This window comes from Primulina tabacum, chromosome 14 (genome assembly GCF_025594145.1).
Source record: "Primulina tabacum isolate GXHZ01 chromosome 14, ASM2559414v2, whole genome shotgun sequence".
In the NCBI taxonomy this organism is placed as follows: Eukaryota; Viridiplantae; Streptophyta; class Magnoliopsida; order Lamiales; family Gesneriaceae; genus Primulina; species Primulina tabacum.
The window spans coordinates 37,596,018-37,613,347 of record NC_134563.1 but is presented as its reverse complement, the minus strand read 5'-3'; the positions used below and the strand labels follow the sequence as shown (position 1 = coordinate 37,613,347).

Sequence of the window (17,330 nt, the reverse complement as noted above, 5' to 3'; positions counted from 1 at the left end):
TGTAAGAAGTGCTCTCCAAAAGATGGTAAAATTACTGAATTCGTATATATGTACAATTTATTCGATTGATTATGATAAGTAATTTTACGTAAAATATTAGAAAAAGTTGGCTAATTTTTTTTATAGCTTTATATTAAATTAGCAATAAATTAGCAACGATATCGTGCTCTTGTCTGAATCATAACTTGGCAATATACGCGACTGTTCTACGAAATAATGATCTTTGCTCTATTACCCAGTACTCATATTATCAAGAATTATCCTAGTACAAAAGCACCGTACATTATGTTTAACCAGCAGAGATCCTAACCAATTATGTACTCTAAGCCAAAGCCTCCCACCAGTTGAAAGTCTTGAACTTGTTCAGTTGTTGAAAAAATGTGATTGAGCTAGGATTCTAGACAAAAATCAGATACCATAGATCCAATATAAAATATTCCTTTGCACATTGGATTATTATGCAAAGTATCTCAAATTTGTTAATTAAAATATAATTATCAATCAAATCTTATAAATACGGTATAATTATATCAGTTAACAAATTAAACCCAAGAATCGTGCTGGCAGAAAATGACACCAAGGAGAGAAGTGAAAGTGAAATAATCCAGAGGAGATTATATTTGATGCAAAAGGAAGACACCATTCGTAGAAAGGAAATCATGACTCAATATAATAATGACTTTGGAGGTGTGCGTAACCCTCATTTCTAGCACACTTTGTCAAAAAGGGCTTTAAACACCACCAGAGCTTGATATGAGGAGAGGCCAAATACGCATAGCAAATAGGGTTTGATTTGTTATGCCGTTGACAAATACAACTCCTAATTAAAGTTCTCATAAAAAAACTACAAAATAACAGGAATCCATTCAAGGTGGGAAAAATAATTTTAAAAAAAGTCTTGATAATTCTTCGAACCTGAATATGTCAGCATCGGTTGCCTTGTTAATTAAAGTTAGCACAGCTTGGTTTTCAAGATAAAACGAAGCAATGTTGTTGACAAAACGTATCCGATGCTGACATATTTGGGTTTGAACAAATTTATGTCGGGCCGATCACATAAAGCTTCTTGATTAACGAAAGCGTTTTCAAGGAGAATAAGACATATAACCTACGAACTGATTTACATAATGAATTATTAAAAGCAAACACACTGAAGATCTTATTCAACAACTAATAAGTTCAACAAAGCCCCTTTCTTGGTAAGATAAAACAGGTGGAACCTGATAGAATAGAATTCAATCATTGTACATGCATAAAATGCAATCACCTTAACTCCCAGATTCAAATTTATCGAGCATTTCCAATGTAAAATTACTTCTAAAAAATTTGAAGTGGATCACTAATTCAAACAAGATCGGATTTTTAATCTGTAAAAGGTCAAGAGGCAGGCACGCATTACTTGATGCTTTCTCATGTAGATTCCCTTCGGATGTGGCTGGATGAGTTTATTACGTAGTAGAAAAAAATTCGATTCATTTGTCCGCAAGTAATTTTCCTCCATTTTTCAAATAAAAACTCTCATCCAAAGGTTTGACTCTTGTTTTCAACAGGATTAGGTTAACGAATCACCGTTCTACCAGGAACAACATAAACATACAAATCACGAAGAAATGCAAGAAACAAAACAAAATATACACATAACAGAGGTGTAATAGGGTGGTAGCTCATATTCTATGGGTGTATAAGAGTCTGTCAAGCCGTGACAACAGCGTTCAGTACGAGGAATTACTGTATAATCATCGCCACTCACCCTTATTTACATCTCTAACATTTAAATCAAAAGTTGAAATCCCAAGTGTGTGAAGTCCTCTGTCAAACAAAGAACTGAAATGGAAGAAGCAAGGGGCGAGAAAATTGACTGAAGTGGGAAAGAATCAAGCATAAAATAAGCGCATACACTTACAGAACAGAACGGTGGCAAACAGGGTGCGGCGATTGATTGATTTTATAGAGGGAGAGAGCGGAGTTGAGGTCGTATCCCTAACCCTAATTTTTGTAAAGATCCAATTTTTGTTTATTTTTCTCGTAACCTGTTGATGATCCAGTTTTGTTTGGGCCATTTTTTAAAATAAGCGATCGAGGAAATTAACGTAGCTGGCCCATTCATTTGAAAATGCTATATTTAGACCAATTTCTCCATCTCCACTCATCTATACTCGTTATATCAATTATTTTTTACAAAAATATCCTATATATTTAGAAATGTAATGTTTTTTCATATATGATAACTACTTGAAAATTCAGAAATTCATATATTATTTATACAATTACGTATTTAATATGATTGCATTATCATTGTCTAAATAATAATTACGAATTATAAAAAAATTTTATGAATCAATTCGATCTGTTAATGATCATGATATATATATATATATATATATATATATTGTCTAAATAATAATTACGAATTATAATAAAATTTTATGAATCAATTCGATCTGTTAATGATCATGATTCATATATATATATAGTTATTTTTAACTTTGACGAGCTATTCTCTTGTATTAAGTATACAAGTTATAATATACAATTAATATAGTATTGAGAATAAAATTACTGCATTTTAAATTTGTTCAAATAATTTCTTATTGGGATTTTCGGATTTAAAAATAAAATATTCAATGAACCCCTAAAAATTTAATTTACTGATATTTTCTGCCATTCTTTAACATAATGTTGTTGCTTTTAATTGCTAAATTTCGTTTATTTAAATATTTAATTATAAATTATCATTTTCTATGCAATATCAGATGTTCTTCCTCTCATATTCTCGGAAGAATGCTTCATGGATTTTGATTTTTCATATTCAGACTTCAATTTGACGAGCTAACTTTTATTTTTAATAAAAAGGTAACTTTATTACTATTAGTATTATTATAATTATATTAAATTCATTATAAACAATTAGGATGAGATGATTTTTCACGATTTGATTTTATCTTGGAAGTTAAATATATTTAATTTAGTGACCTCATCAATCCTAATTCTTATTTGATATTTCAGATTATTGCTATCGATGTATCACCGTTGATCTTATATTAATAATTCACGAATTTAGATGCCTAAAATAATTAGAGTAATATTAATTTGTTCTGGATGATATTATTTTTTGTTTAATTTTTATATAAAAAAGGGAAGTTGGTTGATTTAAAGATGACTGGAATGTGCGTTTAAATTCGATTATTAATATAAAGAGAAAAGGTTAAAAGGACAAGCTAGTTTTATAAATAATAAATTAACTAATCTAAGCCTGAAAGTGATTATGGTACATGGCCCCCCCCCCCCCCCCAATGTTCAAATGTGTGCTAAACAATTTAAAAATTACTTTTAGTTGGGCACTAATCACAACCTAGAGGTGTGACTGATAATTTTATCTAATTGAAATTTGCTTTAGATTTTTTCCATTTTAAATTCGAAATTTTTTGGTGGTTCTAAATGTTTCGATCGAGAGGGACAAAAAGATACGTACATAACAGGGGTTATACTCATTTTTCCTTCCAATTTCTTGGGCACAAACAAAACAAAATAAAACAAAACCACGGCCTGCCCAAAATTGTTACACATAAACTTTTGTAAGATAATTTCACGAGTCAATTTTGTGATACATATAACTTAAATTGTTACACAAAATTTTTTGTAAGACTGTCTCCCGAGTCAATTTTGCGAGACATATATCCTATTTGAGTGCAAAAAATATTAACTATTATTGTATATATGGATACAATTGACATGTCTCACATATAAATATCTGTAAGAACGTCTCGCAAGATACGTACTAAAATCGTTAAACAATCACCATCTTCTCTGACTTAAATAATTTGTTTATGAACTAAAATAAATTGTGCTTAAAATCCGATGGGAAGTTTATTAGTTGATAGTTTAGCAAGTGTGTTAGTTTTAATTCTAAAATCATTAGTCATTTGTAAAAAAATAATTACAACGCCAATATAATTTGCCACTCCGGATTTTATGGTTTCATTTAATTTAAATTTTATAAAAACACAGACATATGATGATAAATAAGAAAATTTATAACCATGTGATTGGATAGTATCTCAATTTGTCGCATGCCTTGCTTGACTTTTCAAATCCTACCAAAATTATTTAGTCACGTTACTATCGTACATACACAGACAATTTCGAAGGAAGCAAGTGCAAACAAACACGTTTTCCAATGTCATGATCTAACAACTCCTCCTCCTCTTTTTATTCATGGATCGTCGTTCCAAAACTAATAACAACTAGTCACATAATCCCTCCCATTCAATAGTTTTGGAGTAATCAAACCACACGGTAAACTTGATGTCCACCTGTAGAAAATATAGGTGCGTATTCAACTCACCAAACTTTTACAACTTGCCCGTATTTAATTATCATCTACACACATTAATCTTTATTCCTTCTTTATCTATTGTCAAACCCTTTCTTGGAAAGTTATAAAGCCACCAGTTCACGTTTTATTTGCGTGGCCTAAGCCTATATTTGCCGTTGAATAACAAAAAGTACATGAACATCATCCGATAAAACTCTCTCTTTTTTTTCCTTTTGATTAAAAACCCGTTTATAAATACAAATATATTGACGTATAAACCATTGTCCCAAATCCCAACTCTATCCAAGATGAGCAGTAAGGTTCACTCACAAGGAAACGTGCCCTTCTCTTGGGAGTACAGGCCCGGAGAGAGCAAAGCAGCGCCGCCACGAGATTTCCTCGCAGATCACGTCGACGACCTCCTCGAACCACCGAAGACGTTGCCACCTCCCCCTTGTCCACCAGAGCATCCAAGGGTTTCCTTTCACGACATGCCGATCCCTTTGCCACCATGTGCCTTTTCGCGAACGTTTAGAAGCTCGTCTAAAAAGGGTCTGAAAAAGTTCGACGATCCTTTTCTGATAGCATATAAAGAGGTCACTAAGAACAGTACTACTGAGAAAGGTAAGTTTTGGAGTGCAGATAGATCGGGGTTCCGTCGTGAGTCTGGATTGAAGAATGTGTCTTTCTTTACATGTAAACAATCTTCATCTGTTCTAACGGAGGATAGTATATTGAAATTACCACAAATTCCGGATTCAAGATTATTAAGGCGAGAGAGTGATGATTAGAGACGATTATTTTCTCTGGTCATGTAGCTTACATTGCATCCACCGTATTTTATCAACTTGGGATGGTTGATTTATTCAGTTGAATCAAATTTCCACAAACATATTGATGCTTATAATTTTGATCTTTTAGAGATTGAAGATATGTGCAGTGTGCGTGTGCGTGTGCGTGAAAGGCTTTATGATTTTTCTTATCTGCTTTTCAATGGTGTGTAATTATCGAAGCTTTTAAATTTTGAATAAACGTGCGTAGTTTGGAAATTTGGGATAAAAATATCCGGAAGAACAAAGAGCTGATTGAAAATCTTATTTTTAAGTAGCGCTTCAAATTATTGGTAGACTAAAAAGAAACACGACATAATTATTTTGGAAAGTTTAGCCATAGACGGAATCTTAAATATAAACTAGTGCATCGACGCACGCGTATCGTACTTGTATAATATTTTTTATAATTCATTTGATTTATATTTAAACGAGGATCAAAATATAATTATAAGAAATAGTGAGGGACTACACTGTAATTTTAATATATAAATTTAAAAAACAAATTGAAAAATAAAAGAATAAAAAAATGACTTTAGTAAGGAATTGTACCTATAACTTAAATCTTAGAAAACACTAACTATATCCGCTGAACTACATATAACTTACATTAAAATTTTAAAATGTTATTATTATATATAGTTATTAAAACAGACCATGACACCAAAGTTAATTAGTTACTTTAGGTGCCTCAAAATTAATAAAATAGTATAGATATATACATATTACTTATTTATATAAAGTAGAATGAATTTTAAAATCAAAATTCATTGTTAACATGGAACATTATATAAATATACAAAAAATGAATTTCATTTATTTAAAACTACAAAAATTCCAATTCTAATATAAGAGTATGACCTTATTTTCCATCCCATACATGTGCACATTACGTATTCAGTGGAGTTGATGGCTTTTTCAATCACAAATTCATAATGGCGTGTATTTATTGAGTCTGCCGGCTTAAAATCTAAATTTAGGATAGTAATTTTGTATGTTATAGACGAAGACGCGTGTTTATTTCCACACCACAAGATAACAATTAAAATTACAGTTGGGTCAGAAAAAGGCCCAGATTCAAACACAAGCTGCCCAATTTACTACCTTCATCCTAATTAAAATTACATTTGGGGTCAGAAAAAGGCCCAGATTCAAACACGAGCGGCCCAATTCAGTGCCTTCATCCCAATTCCACAATGCTTCTATCTATATCAGTAGACAGCGAAATCAACCATCTGGGGTTTATGATAAATTTACACCAAGCCCTCTTTTTCTTGAAATTCTGGCAATAGCAATATTCACGGGGATTCCTTTTTCTGGTTTATCGCTGGTAAATTCCCAAGCAACCTGTTCACTTGTCCTGTTGGAAATTTGCCGCTCTTTCACTTCAGTTCACATGCAGCGTCTGTCTTTACATTGATATCGTATTCACCCCATCATTTTCCTACATTAGTGGAGTATTTAAAATTTATTTAAATTTCATCTTGAATTTATTATTGCTTCGATGATAGGTGGGATCATAACATAGTATGAGCAGTTTCAAGTGTTGTGGAGATCTTTATTTGTTCGTTTTTCTTTTGGATGGCTATGAGGCTAAATAAGTGTTGCCGTTGCAGGCTTCGTGGGCGGTTTTTGGTTCTTGCTGCAGCCATGGCAAGTAACCCTCCCTCATCCGGTTCTTAGGTAGAGCTTGATCCGATGTTGGAATGTATGATTTGGTTTTGAGGAATTTCTCATGGATTGGACATGGGAGCAATGAAAAAAATGAAATCTTGCCAAGATACGGCAGCTCGGTACAACAGTGAATTATTGACTTTGGTATCTGATCACATGAGGACTACTAATATTGAGGGAAACCATTTGAAATTTGATTAATGAAGTGTGTAATTGGTGTTATAATTCTTCCATTTTGATCGATATCTCAAAATGGACAATACAGTTGGTATATAATTGTTGTTTGTACTCTTGGTTGGATAACGACTATTGATTTTTTTTTTTGAGTTTGTTTTCTTCTTTCTTTTACAGAAGGATAAGTTAAAATTTAAATTTAAATTTTAATTTGAGGTTCTAATATCTTTTGATGCATTTGTTTACATAAGTCACTTTGGCCACCACCGACATCTGGATCCATGAATTCTCCGGGTTTTGCTTCTCCCTATGCTATGCAAGTATGCAATTTTTTTGATATTTTCTCACATCATAATTTTCTGAGAGTTATAAAACTCAAACAAAGTGCATCATGGATGTTGTTTTTCGTTGCCACAGTTCCATCCGGCTGCTCCCTCACCACAAATACCGCCATTTATTCCTGCATCAGCTACTCAGCAATTTCCTCATGTAGGACAAGGACAAAATCTTGGGGTCCCTCCTGGTCAAAATCATCTTCCTCCTTTTTCACAACCAACCCAACAATTTCTGCCACGGAGCGGTCAGCTTGGACTTGGGACACCATCTTCATATGCACAAAGCAAATATGTCCATCACATCAGACATGCCACAGCCTCAGGCTACTGCTCCAAGCCATGGGCTTTCATTTTCTCTAATATCATTCAATTTTTTTTAACTTATTTAATGAAAATGGGCTGGGCTTTAGGGAAAATGGGCTGGGCTCTCACATGCATGGTGTGCTTTCAGAGAAGTCCGAAGAGCAGAGCATCGAATAATTAAAAGAAGGAAAATATCGATATTATTTATTAAAATGACATATGAAAATGGAAGAATCAACGGTATTCTTTTTTTTTAAAAGATTTAATTCTTTCTTTTAAGTATTTGGCTGTTACCCAGCAAAAACTCTACAGTCTGATTGGAGTTATGAAAGAAGGGATAAAAACCAATCATTTATGAGTGAAGTTAACAATTTCACAGGGAGTCCGTGTGTCTGCCCATTCCAAACCTTGTCATCTTCCTGTCTATGTGGGGGTCCATCCACTATGCACTGAAGTTGAGTCCCTTTTGAAATTTAAATTGAGTTACTATCAAATTGATTTAATATATTTGGTAACTTAAACGTTAAATTAATTTGATGGACATATCTTTTTTCTCAGTCCGCTTGTAGCTTTGTGTAATTTAGCATATTGATTCATCTCATTTTTTGCGTATCTTTTTAAAACTCGAGGGATAGAATGTGTATGACCAGTATATGAATCTATCAGATACTTGTCTAATTCTTGATCGGTTGAAACATCAATGTCATCCATTTAATTTCCATCTTCCCACTCTAATTACTTCATATGCTAATGGCATTATACAATTTATCATATTACAGTGGCTAAAACGGACAAAAGGAGTGTTAGCTTTAAAATATATGGATCCAAATTCATCCTATATGAGTAAATTTTTAGATCCTTTTTAGCATAATACAATAGTAAGATTCCCCTTTTCTAGTATGTGACAATCTCATTAATGACATCCTCCAAAATAGCATCAGCAACGTCCATCCAAATTCCCTTTTTGTGCACCTCAAAATCAGCACTCCATTCTTCTGCAGAGGCCAAGAAATCATAATGCAAAAGATGAATTATGTTTGTTTCGTGTATTGAATCTTGACTCCATAGCCATACATTTTCACAAACAAGTTTCCAGAGCTCCTCAGCTCCCAAGATTTTTTTCACATGCTCTTGTTTTCGGTAGTTTTCAATAACTTCTTTCACACAATCGATCAAAAGCTGCCTTGTTTGTTGCAATGCCCTCTTGTTTCTAATGTGCTGAGTATACGGACTCGAGGCCGGTATCTGTCGCAATACTTTAGCACTATAATTTGTTGGCTGCTTTGATCTGAATTGAGATGCTGAAGTTGAGGATTCCGCTAGTGTTGTCTTCTTGATATTACTTTGTTCTGTTCGAAGTTAGTCAAATAAATGACAGAAAAACGATGTCATGGTTCAAGAAATCTAAATCATAATGGAAGGACAGATACTTCAACGGGTAAATTGTCTAAAAATTAAACTTATGAGATCCTTCTTCGTTACGAAAAATGTATTATATTACATTTTCAAGAAAAATGAACTTACTATAATGAAGTGGTGAGATTTCATCAGATTCTGCAACTTCTAAAACTGAGACAGGGCTGAGTAGCTGCCTGTTATCTTCCACACGTTTCCATTTCAGCTTAACATCTGCATCAACCTGTTAATGTCATGAAAATGGACACATGAATCGACGTTCCTACATTTCTGAAATACAGAATGATAATTACATTTTGAAACTATTTGCTCATCAAGTAAGAGGAAATTTCACCTCTTCTTCCAAGAAAAGTTTGCTGCTTTCTTCTACACAATGGGTAGAAGAACTGAACACGATTCTTCTACTTTTCGAAACGAAGCTATCCCTGCTTGCATTCTCTTGGTTTGTAACTTGATCTCCATCGATCAAATTCTTGATTTTCAGATTGGTTGTTACAGCACCGAGCTGTTTAAATACAGCTTTCACAAAATTCGAACAATTTGGTAACAAATTTATTCTGTTCATTAGGACATACCCCTTCAAGATTTTATCAGAATTGAGAAAATGGGATCTTGAATTGAGACTTCTTGTACCTTTGGCACAGCCTCTTTCGAGAAGATAGACCTCCAAAGAAAATGGCTCTTGTTCTTCTTGAAGGAATTCTCCAAGAAAAATTGGCATGGTTTCAAAAATAGTGACTTGGACTCGGATGTGACTAAGTTCGATGGATTTGGATGAAAGAAACCGTGGGGGATTTAAAATTCGAGGGCTGGTAAGGACAAAGAGGTGTAATGATGAAAGAAAGACAGACTTCTTGTTAGTTTTGATCTGAACAGTGGCAGAGGATTGGAGATTCTGATGCCTAGAGATATAAATTGGAGCATGGGTATAGGATAGACATATTACATTTTCGAACTTTTGGTGCTTAAATATATATATATATATATATATATACATATTTTGATTTTTTTTATTGTATTATCTTTTTATGATCGACTAATCAGTCTCGTACATTTTATTTCCTAAGTTTTACATATAAATTCAAGTTGAGTCGATGTAAATAACGTGGACAAAAATTATATCCAAATCGTATGAAATTTTGCTTATTCTTTATAAACTCAAATAATACATAACCGCGTGTTTGAGGAATTTCTGAAATTGTATTTCTCCAAAACGTGTGTATATACCCCCTTGCAATTGGAAAAGAAAAAAAGAACTCCAATAGATACATCGATACGTGCAACAAAAATGAAGCTTGATACTCACGGGAAATTTAGGGTCCGATCTACGCAAGCGTCACTAATCCAGACACGGGCTTCAAAATTACCCTGGGCCTGAAATCACAAATAAGACCGTTAGGAGGGGGCCAGGAAGGTGTCCCGGCGTAGCCCCTCCGACGCTCAAGTCAGAGACTGAGGATATATGAGGGGAGCAGCTAAGGGCGCTGCTGAAAATAATATAGTGAATCCATCAACTGAACACCCAAACCTGATATTTATAGGAGAATACATGGGCTTGTCATGGGCCCTTCACCTGTGGGCCCTAGATATGGGCCGAGAGTTTGGGCCAGATCTTGATGGGCTCATCCCTAGGGTATCACCAGTCTCCCCCTCCCAAGTCGAACTGAATCGCAGGTTCGAATTTCGATTAATTGTATTGTCCTCGGTATGCAACATGTGAGTTGTGCATTTTTGCTCTGCTGCTCACTAGTCTCCTCAAAATTTCCTGTGCGTTACATTCAACAATTCTCCTTTGCTTACACATCACCCCGCAAATCACCGTCCGCGCCAACCGCCCTAGCCACCTCGCCCAGCCAGCCTCTCCGCGCGCACGCCCTGCCCAGCCGCGCTCTCGCCCACACAACCCCGCCCTCGCCTGCTCCGACGCTCAGCAAGTCAAGTGCTCGTCCCATGCAAGAGCCCCGCGAGCTCGCCCCGCAGCATGCCGCGAGCTCGCCCAGCAGCCGCGAGCTCGCCCTGCACGCTCGCCCAGCAGCACGCAGCGAGCTCGCCCACCGCCTGCGTGCCATCTCGCCCCTCGCCCCTCGCCCCTCGGCAGCCCTGCACACCATCTCGCCCAGCAGCACGCGCGATCTCGCCCAGCAGCACGCGCGCTCGCCCAGCAGCACGCCGCGCGCGTCGCCCACCGCACAGCAGCGCCATCTCGCCCCTCGCCCCTCGGCAGCCCTGCACACCATCTCGCCCAGCAGCGCCATCTCGCTCCTCGCCCAGCAGAATGCGCGCAGTCGCCCAGCATGCCCGCGCGCCCGCCCTGCACGCTCGCCCAGCAGCGCCATCTCGCCCCTCTCCCAGCACATAAGCTCGCCCCCACGACCTGACCGGGCAGGTCGATCCCTGTAATGTTGCCCCCACACCCCCACGACCTGACCGGGCAGGTTGATCCCCGTAATTTTCGCAGCGGCAAACATTGTTCGTTAACGACAAACAAAATAAATTTTTCTAACACAATATGCCCTCGTCGCCCCCATCTTCAAGGTCCTTTACTAAGCTTTTGAAGGAAAATAGTTTCCACTTCCCCGTGCCCTTGACTCCTCTGATAAAATAGTTCATAGAAGGAAAATAAAATCAACACCTCCATCCTCTAACTCCTCTGCTAGGCGATGCCTTAGCAGGAAAATAAAATTCAACGCGTCCACCCTCTAACTCCTCTGCTAGGCGATGCTTTAGCAGAAAAATAAAATTCAACGCCCCTACCCTCTAACTCCTCTGCTAGGCGGTGCCTTAGCAGGAAAATAAAATCAACACCCCCACCCTCTAACTCCTCTGCTAGGCGGTGCCTCTGCTAAGCCGGGCCTTAGCAGCAAAAATCAAACTCTCACCTCATCATCTCATAACTCCTCTGCTAAACCGGGCCTTAGCAGGAAAATAAACCTCATCATCTCATAACTCCTCTGCTAAGCCGGGCCTTAGCAGGAAAATAAAATCAACACCTCCACCCTCTAACTCCTCTGCTAAGCCGGGCCTTAGCAGGAAAATAAAATTCAACACCTCCACCCTAACTCTGCTCCTCTGCTAGGCGATGCCTTAGCAGGAAAATAAAGATTCAACACCCCCACCCTCTAACTCCTCTGCTAGGCGATACATTAGCAAGAAAGTAAAGATTCAACACCCCCGCCCTCTAACTCCTCTGCTAGGCGATACCTTAGCAGGAAAATAAAATCAACATCTCCACCCTCTAACTCCTCTACTAAGCCGGGCCTTAGCAGGAAAATAAAATTCAACACCTCTACCCTCTAACTCCTCTGCTAGGTGATCCCTTAGCAGGAAAATAAAACTTCTCCTCATCCCCAACTCCGCTCACCCCCTAACTCCTCTGCTAGGCGACACCTTAGCAGGAAGACAAAGATTCTCCACCCTCACCCCTAACTCCTCTGCTAGGTGACGCCATAGCAGGAAAATAAAATTCAACGCGCCCACCCTCTAACTCCTCTGCTAGGCGATGCTTAGCAGGAAAATAAAATTCAACGCCCCCATCCTCTAACTCCTCTGCTAGGTGACGCCTTAGCAGGAAAATAAAATTCAACGCGCCCACCCTCTAACTCCTCTGCTAGGCGATGCCTTAGCAGGAAAATAAAATTCAACCCCTCCACCCTCTAACTCCTCTGCTAGGAGATACCTTAGCAGGAAAATAAAAATTCTTCTTTTCCACTCTGCTCCTCTCATTGCCGACTCTGCTCCTGTGCTAGGCGATGCCTTAGCAGGAAAATAAATATTCTCCACCTCACCCTCTACTCCTCTGCTAGGCGATGCCTTAGCAGGAAAAATTTAACTTTTCTCCCCCCTCCACTCTTCTCCTCTACTAGGCGCAGCCTAAGTAGGTAAAATAAAATTCATATAATCCTCATTATACAAGAACAACCACGTACTTAATATAAGAACTTGGCTTTATTAAATATCAACTGATAACGTAAGACAAATTCAGGAACGAAATACATCAAAAATGAAGTAAAGATATTCTCTAAGATGGTAAGCGTTCCCATGCCTCTTTAGAGCCTTACCCAGCGCATTCTCCAACTTTCCTCTCAGCTCCTCTTGTACTTCTACGGGACAAAGTTACCCATTTAGAAGCTTCTCCGAATAACTATACAACTGCAAGACTGAGCTCAAGCTTCCATGCGAATGCTCGTGACCTCTCTTTTCTTCTTCCTTCACGATTCTTTCATAACAACGACGTGCGACTTTTTGGTCCCCGCACAGGACTCCAACTCCTCTTCCCACAGAAAACTTAAGCTTCTGATGATAACTGGAAGCTACTGCTCTAAAATCCTTCAGGGCTGGTCGTCCTAGAATTCCACTATACGCTGACGGGGTATCTACTACAGTGAAGGCTATCACCCTTGTTACCCGCCGAGGATCAGTCCCCAAGGACATGGGAAGAACAATCTGACCCAAAGGCAAGATGACGTGTTCTGCAAACCCATACAGCGGGGTGGATACCGACTCAAACTCAAATCCTCTCATCTTCATTTGATCTAACGTGCTCTTGAACAAGACGTTCACGGAGCTTCCATTATCAATAAAGATTCTCGCCACATCATAATTGGCAATGGTGGTCGTTACCACCAAGGCATCGTTATGTGGAGTCACAACGCCTCGGAGATCTTCCGGCCCAAAGCTGATGACGGAGTCTTGTGGTAAGTCTGCACCCCTATATATCTCAAAGTTCTCCAACCTTCTCCCATGTGCCTTCCGAGCTCGCCCAGAGTCTCCATCAGTAGCACCCCCCGAGATCATATGAATCATTCCTCTCGTAGGGTGGTTATCCTCATTCATTCCCCTCCTCGGTTCCACGAGCTCCCGAGGGACATCTTGACATCCACCTTCCCCTCTCTGCTCACCCATCCTCTGATTTATCCATGGAGGGCCTTGACCACGCCTAGGGGGCGAGCGAGACCTTTGTCGACTCCTTAATGAGGATCCTTCTCGTCTATCCCGTGAAGACAATCTAGCACTGTACCCAACCCTTCGCGACTTCTCTCACCTCCCCGCGGGCTCCCTCACCTCCATCACCTCGTCCCGACTCCTATCTAGGGGAACATGGGATGAGAATTGTCTTCTACTACTAGTTCTGTCTTCCTCTCTTTCCCCCGCACCCCTCTTCCTTCCTCCTTTCTCCGCTCCCTCAACTCTACTTCCTCCGGGCCGGCCCTCCATCCTTCTGTACCGTTGGGCATCTTCCAAGTTTACATATTTCTCAGCTCGAGCCAACAGATCATCATAGCTCAACGGAGGCTTTTTGACCAGCGACTTGAAAAACTCCCCTCCCCTCAGTCCTTGTGTGAAGGCATTTATCATGATGTCAGGGGTAGCCGCTGGTATTTCCAGCGCTGCACTGTTGAAACGCTGGACAAATTCTCGCAAAGTTTCATTCTCTTGCTGTTTCATCACGAACAGGCTCAAATAATTTTTCTGGTGCCTCTTGCTGCTGGCAAATCTGTGCAAGAAAGCTGTAGCAAAATCGTCAAAAGACTGTATGGAGTTGGGCTGTAGGGTATTAAACCATTGCTGGGCTGACCTCACCAACGTGCCCAGGAACACCCTGCACCTGACTCCATCTGAATATTGATGTAACAGGGCCGCATTCTCAAATCTCCCCAAGTGTTCCTCGGGGTCAGTATGTCCATCGTACTCTCCCACATTCGACTGTCGAAAATTCGGAGGAAGCCCTTCCTCCAATATGGCTAGTGAAAAAGGGCTTCCTCTCTTGGGTATCGGCGCCCTACTCCCTATCTGCTCCCTCAACCTCCGTATCTCCTTCCACATCTCCCTCATCTCACTAATCTCTCCACTTTGTATGGGTTGCGTCTCCTCCACCCTACTCTGGTGGACTTCAACATTTCCCTCATGCTCCTGACGAGGGGCCTGTTCCCCAGCACCCATGGACTCTTGGTTCCTCCTCATGACCTCATCTACTGTACGGGCGATGAATTGGCCCAACTGTTCCAGGGTCAAGTTTCCCACGTTCTCATTAAGACGGGTTTGCTCAACCCTCGTCTCGTGACGGGGCTGCTCAGCTCTTGTCTCTTGACGAGGTTGTTCCTGTCTCGTCTTCAGACGCGGTTGTTCCTGTCATGTCTCAACATGAGACTGTTCGGGTCCCCTCTGAGGACGCGATGATGCTGAGGTAGCTCTTCTACCTCCTTTCCTGCCTGCCATCTCTACGTATTAACTCAAGTTTTCCCACAGACGGCGCCAAGTGATACTCACGGGAAATTTAGGGTCCGATCCACGCAAGCGTCGCTAATCCAGACACGGGCTTCAAAATTACCCTGGGCCTGAAATCACAAATAAGACCGTTAGGAGGGGGCCAGGAGGGTGTCCCGGCGTAGCCCCTCCGACGCTCAAGTCAGAGACTGAGAATATATGGGGGAGCAGCTAAGGGCGCTGCTGAAAATAATATAGTGAATCCATCAACTGAACACCCAAACCTGATATTTATAGGAGAATACATGGGCTTGTCATGGATCCTTCACCTGTGGGCCCTAGATATGGGCCGAGAGTTTGGGCCAGATCTTGATGGGCTCATCCCTGGGATATCAAAGCTAAATGAAGAGCAGCTGTACATGGCATTGCTGGATTTGTCTCTTCTCAAAATGCACGTACACTGTCTGTTACTTATTATTTGTTATCGTATTCAAAAGGCCCTATGTGATATTAAACACAGCATGCCATTATTGTGGACCAATATCAGCTCCGGAAATACTATAATCCAATATTTTTGAAATAATAAACAAAATCGTGTACTTTTATTTGAACAAACGATTACTTTATCTCTACTTGTCACTTTTGATATATTTGAAATTGATAACGATACATGGGCAAGGTGTACTCATTCCAATATAACGGTATCTAACACAAATATAGTTAGTAAGTGGAAAGTCGATTGACTTGTACATAGAATTATAATTTTAAATTTACTATGTATTTCTCAAAAAAAATATAAACTTCTTAGACTATATGATCCTTCTCACCCTAAGTTTAGGGGGTGTATTCATTCTATACTTTCACAGATTTTTAATGACTTTTTTAAATGATGGACTTTTGTGGAGTTGATAGATTTTTATTGACTTTTATAGAATCTCATAGAATTGTAAAACAATTTCATAGACTCTTATAGACTTTTTTTCAAGATTTTTGTAGATTTTTGTAAACTTTTTCATAGAATTATGTGAATTTTGTAGTTTATAATTGTGATTTATTTTTTATTAATTTTTTTAAAATAATTATTGGACATAGATAACCTCTTCAATTTTAAATTATTTTTTTATTTATGAATTTAAATGAATTTACTTACTTAAAAGTTAAATCAATTTAATTTGTGAAAAACGACAAATGAACTATCCAATTTATTGAAATCAAAATTTCAATTCTTTATGTCAATTCAACATATTAATGAATAATATTTTTATAAGTTCATAATAAAATTTTATTAAAAGAACACTCAAAATAATGAGTAGTCTTTTATAAAAAAAATCTAATCATTACTGATAATTTGATCAACATCGTTCTACATTCCATTGGCTATGATATCCCTCCATGCATTAGCATTTGCTCGTTGTTGTTTTTGAGTATTAAATAACTGATCAAAGTCGTCACCTTCATAAACTTGTGCTGATGAAGACAATTGAGCTTCATTATCTAGTTCAATTTGAAATTCATCAAATTAACACTTCTTTCAAAGAAAATTGTGTAATATAGCACATGCCAATACAAGCCATGTTAGGGGTGGGAAAAAATATCGAATTTTCGATATACCGAGATTACCATAACAAAAAAATATTGAATTTACCGAATTTTAAGTATACCGAAGATTTCGATACGGTACGGTAACAATACCGAATTTTTCGGTACGGTAACGATATCCAATTTGAAAATTTTGGTATATACCGAAATACCGGAAAAATATACAAAAATTTTAAAATATATAATATTTTAAAACAATAAATTATAATTTTTTTAAAATGTAAGGTTTTTTTGATTCGGTATACCGAAAATTTTGGTATAGTATCGGTATGAATTTGCTTATACAATAATTTAATATATAGATTAACTAAAATTAAAGAAAATAATTAAAAATAAAATGTTATATAATAATTAATAAAAAAATTAAATTTTAATTATGTTTTTAAACAGTACAAATAAAAAGAAAAATAAATAGATGAGAAAAGAATGAAAGTTTGTATTGAATTTGGGAGATTTCTCAATTAAATGTACATCCAAATC

General features: G+C 38.0%; 1 protein-coding gene, 2 long non-coding RNA genes and 1 other non-coding gene across 5 annotated transcripts; 1 reads left to right on the top strand and 3 right to left on the bottom strand.

Moving 5' to 3' along the window:
• Nucleotides 1–204: 204 nt before the first annotated feature.
• On the bottom strand, nt 205–2,049 carry LOC142525466 (uncharacterized). 2 transcript variants are annotated; one of them, XR_012815079.1, is made up of 2 exons: nt 1,904–2,049; nt 205–1,220 (listed from the first exon to the last, which is right to left on the bottom strand). It is a non-coding gene; the product is annotated as an uncharacterized LOC142525466 (long non-coding RNA). The 2 variants fall into 2 exon arrangements; XR_012815078.1 differs by having other exon boundaries at nt 205–397.
• On the bottom strand, nt 1,659–1,749 carry LOC142525736 (small nucleolar RNA snoR8a). The gene has a single exon (XR_012815189.1). It is a non-coding gene; the product is annotated as a small nucleolar RNA snoR8a (small nucleolar RNA).
• Nucleotides 2,050–6,302: 4,253 nt separating the features above from the next.
• On the top strand, nt 6,303–7,677 carry LOC142524785 (uncharacterized). The gene is made up of 4 exons (XR_012814964.1): nt 6,303–6,475; nt 6,762–6,828; nt 7,245–7,313; nt 7,411–7,677. It is a non-coding gene; the product is annotated as an uncharacterized LOC142524785 (long non-coding RNA).
• Nucleotides 7,678–8,424: 747 nt separating this feature from the next.
• On the bottom strand, nt 8,425–10,045 carry LOC142524780 (uncharacterized). Its single transcript, XM_075628877.1, has 3 exons — nt 9,382–10,045; nt 9,156–9,270; nt 8,425–8,980 (listed from the first exon to the last, which is right to left on the bottom strand). The coding sequence occupies exons 1-3, from the start codon at nt 10,042–10,044 to the stop codon at nt 8,526–8,528; spliced, it is 1,233 nt and encodes a 410-aa protein (XP_075484992.1). The 5' UTR covers nt 10,045; the 3' UTR covers nt 8,425–8,525.
• Nucleotides 10,046–17,330: the final 7,285 nt, after the last annotated feature.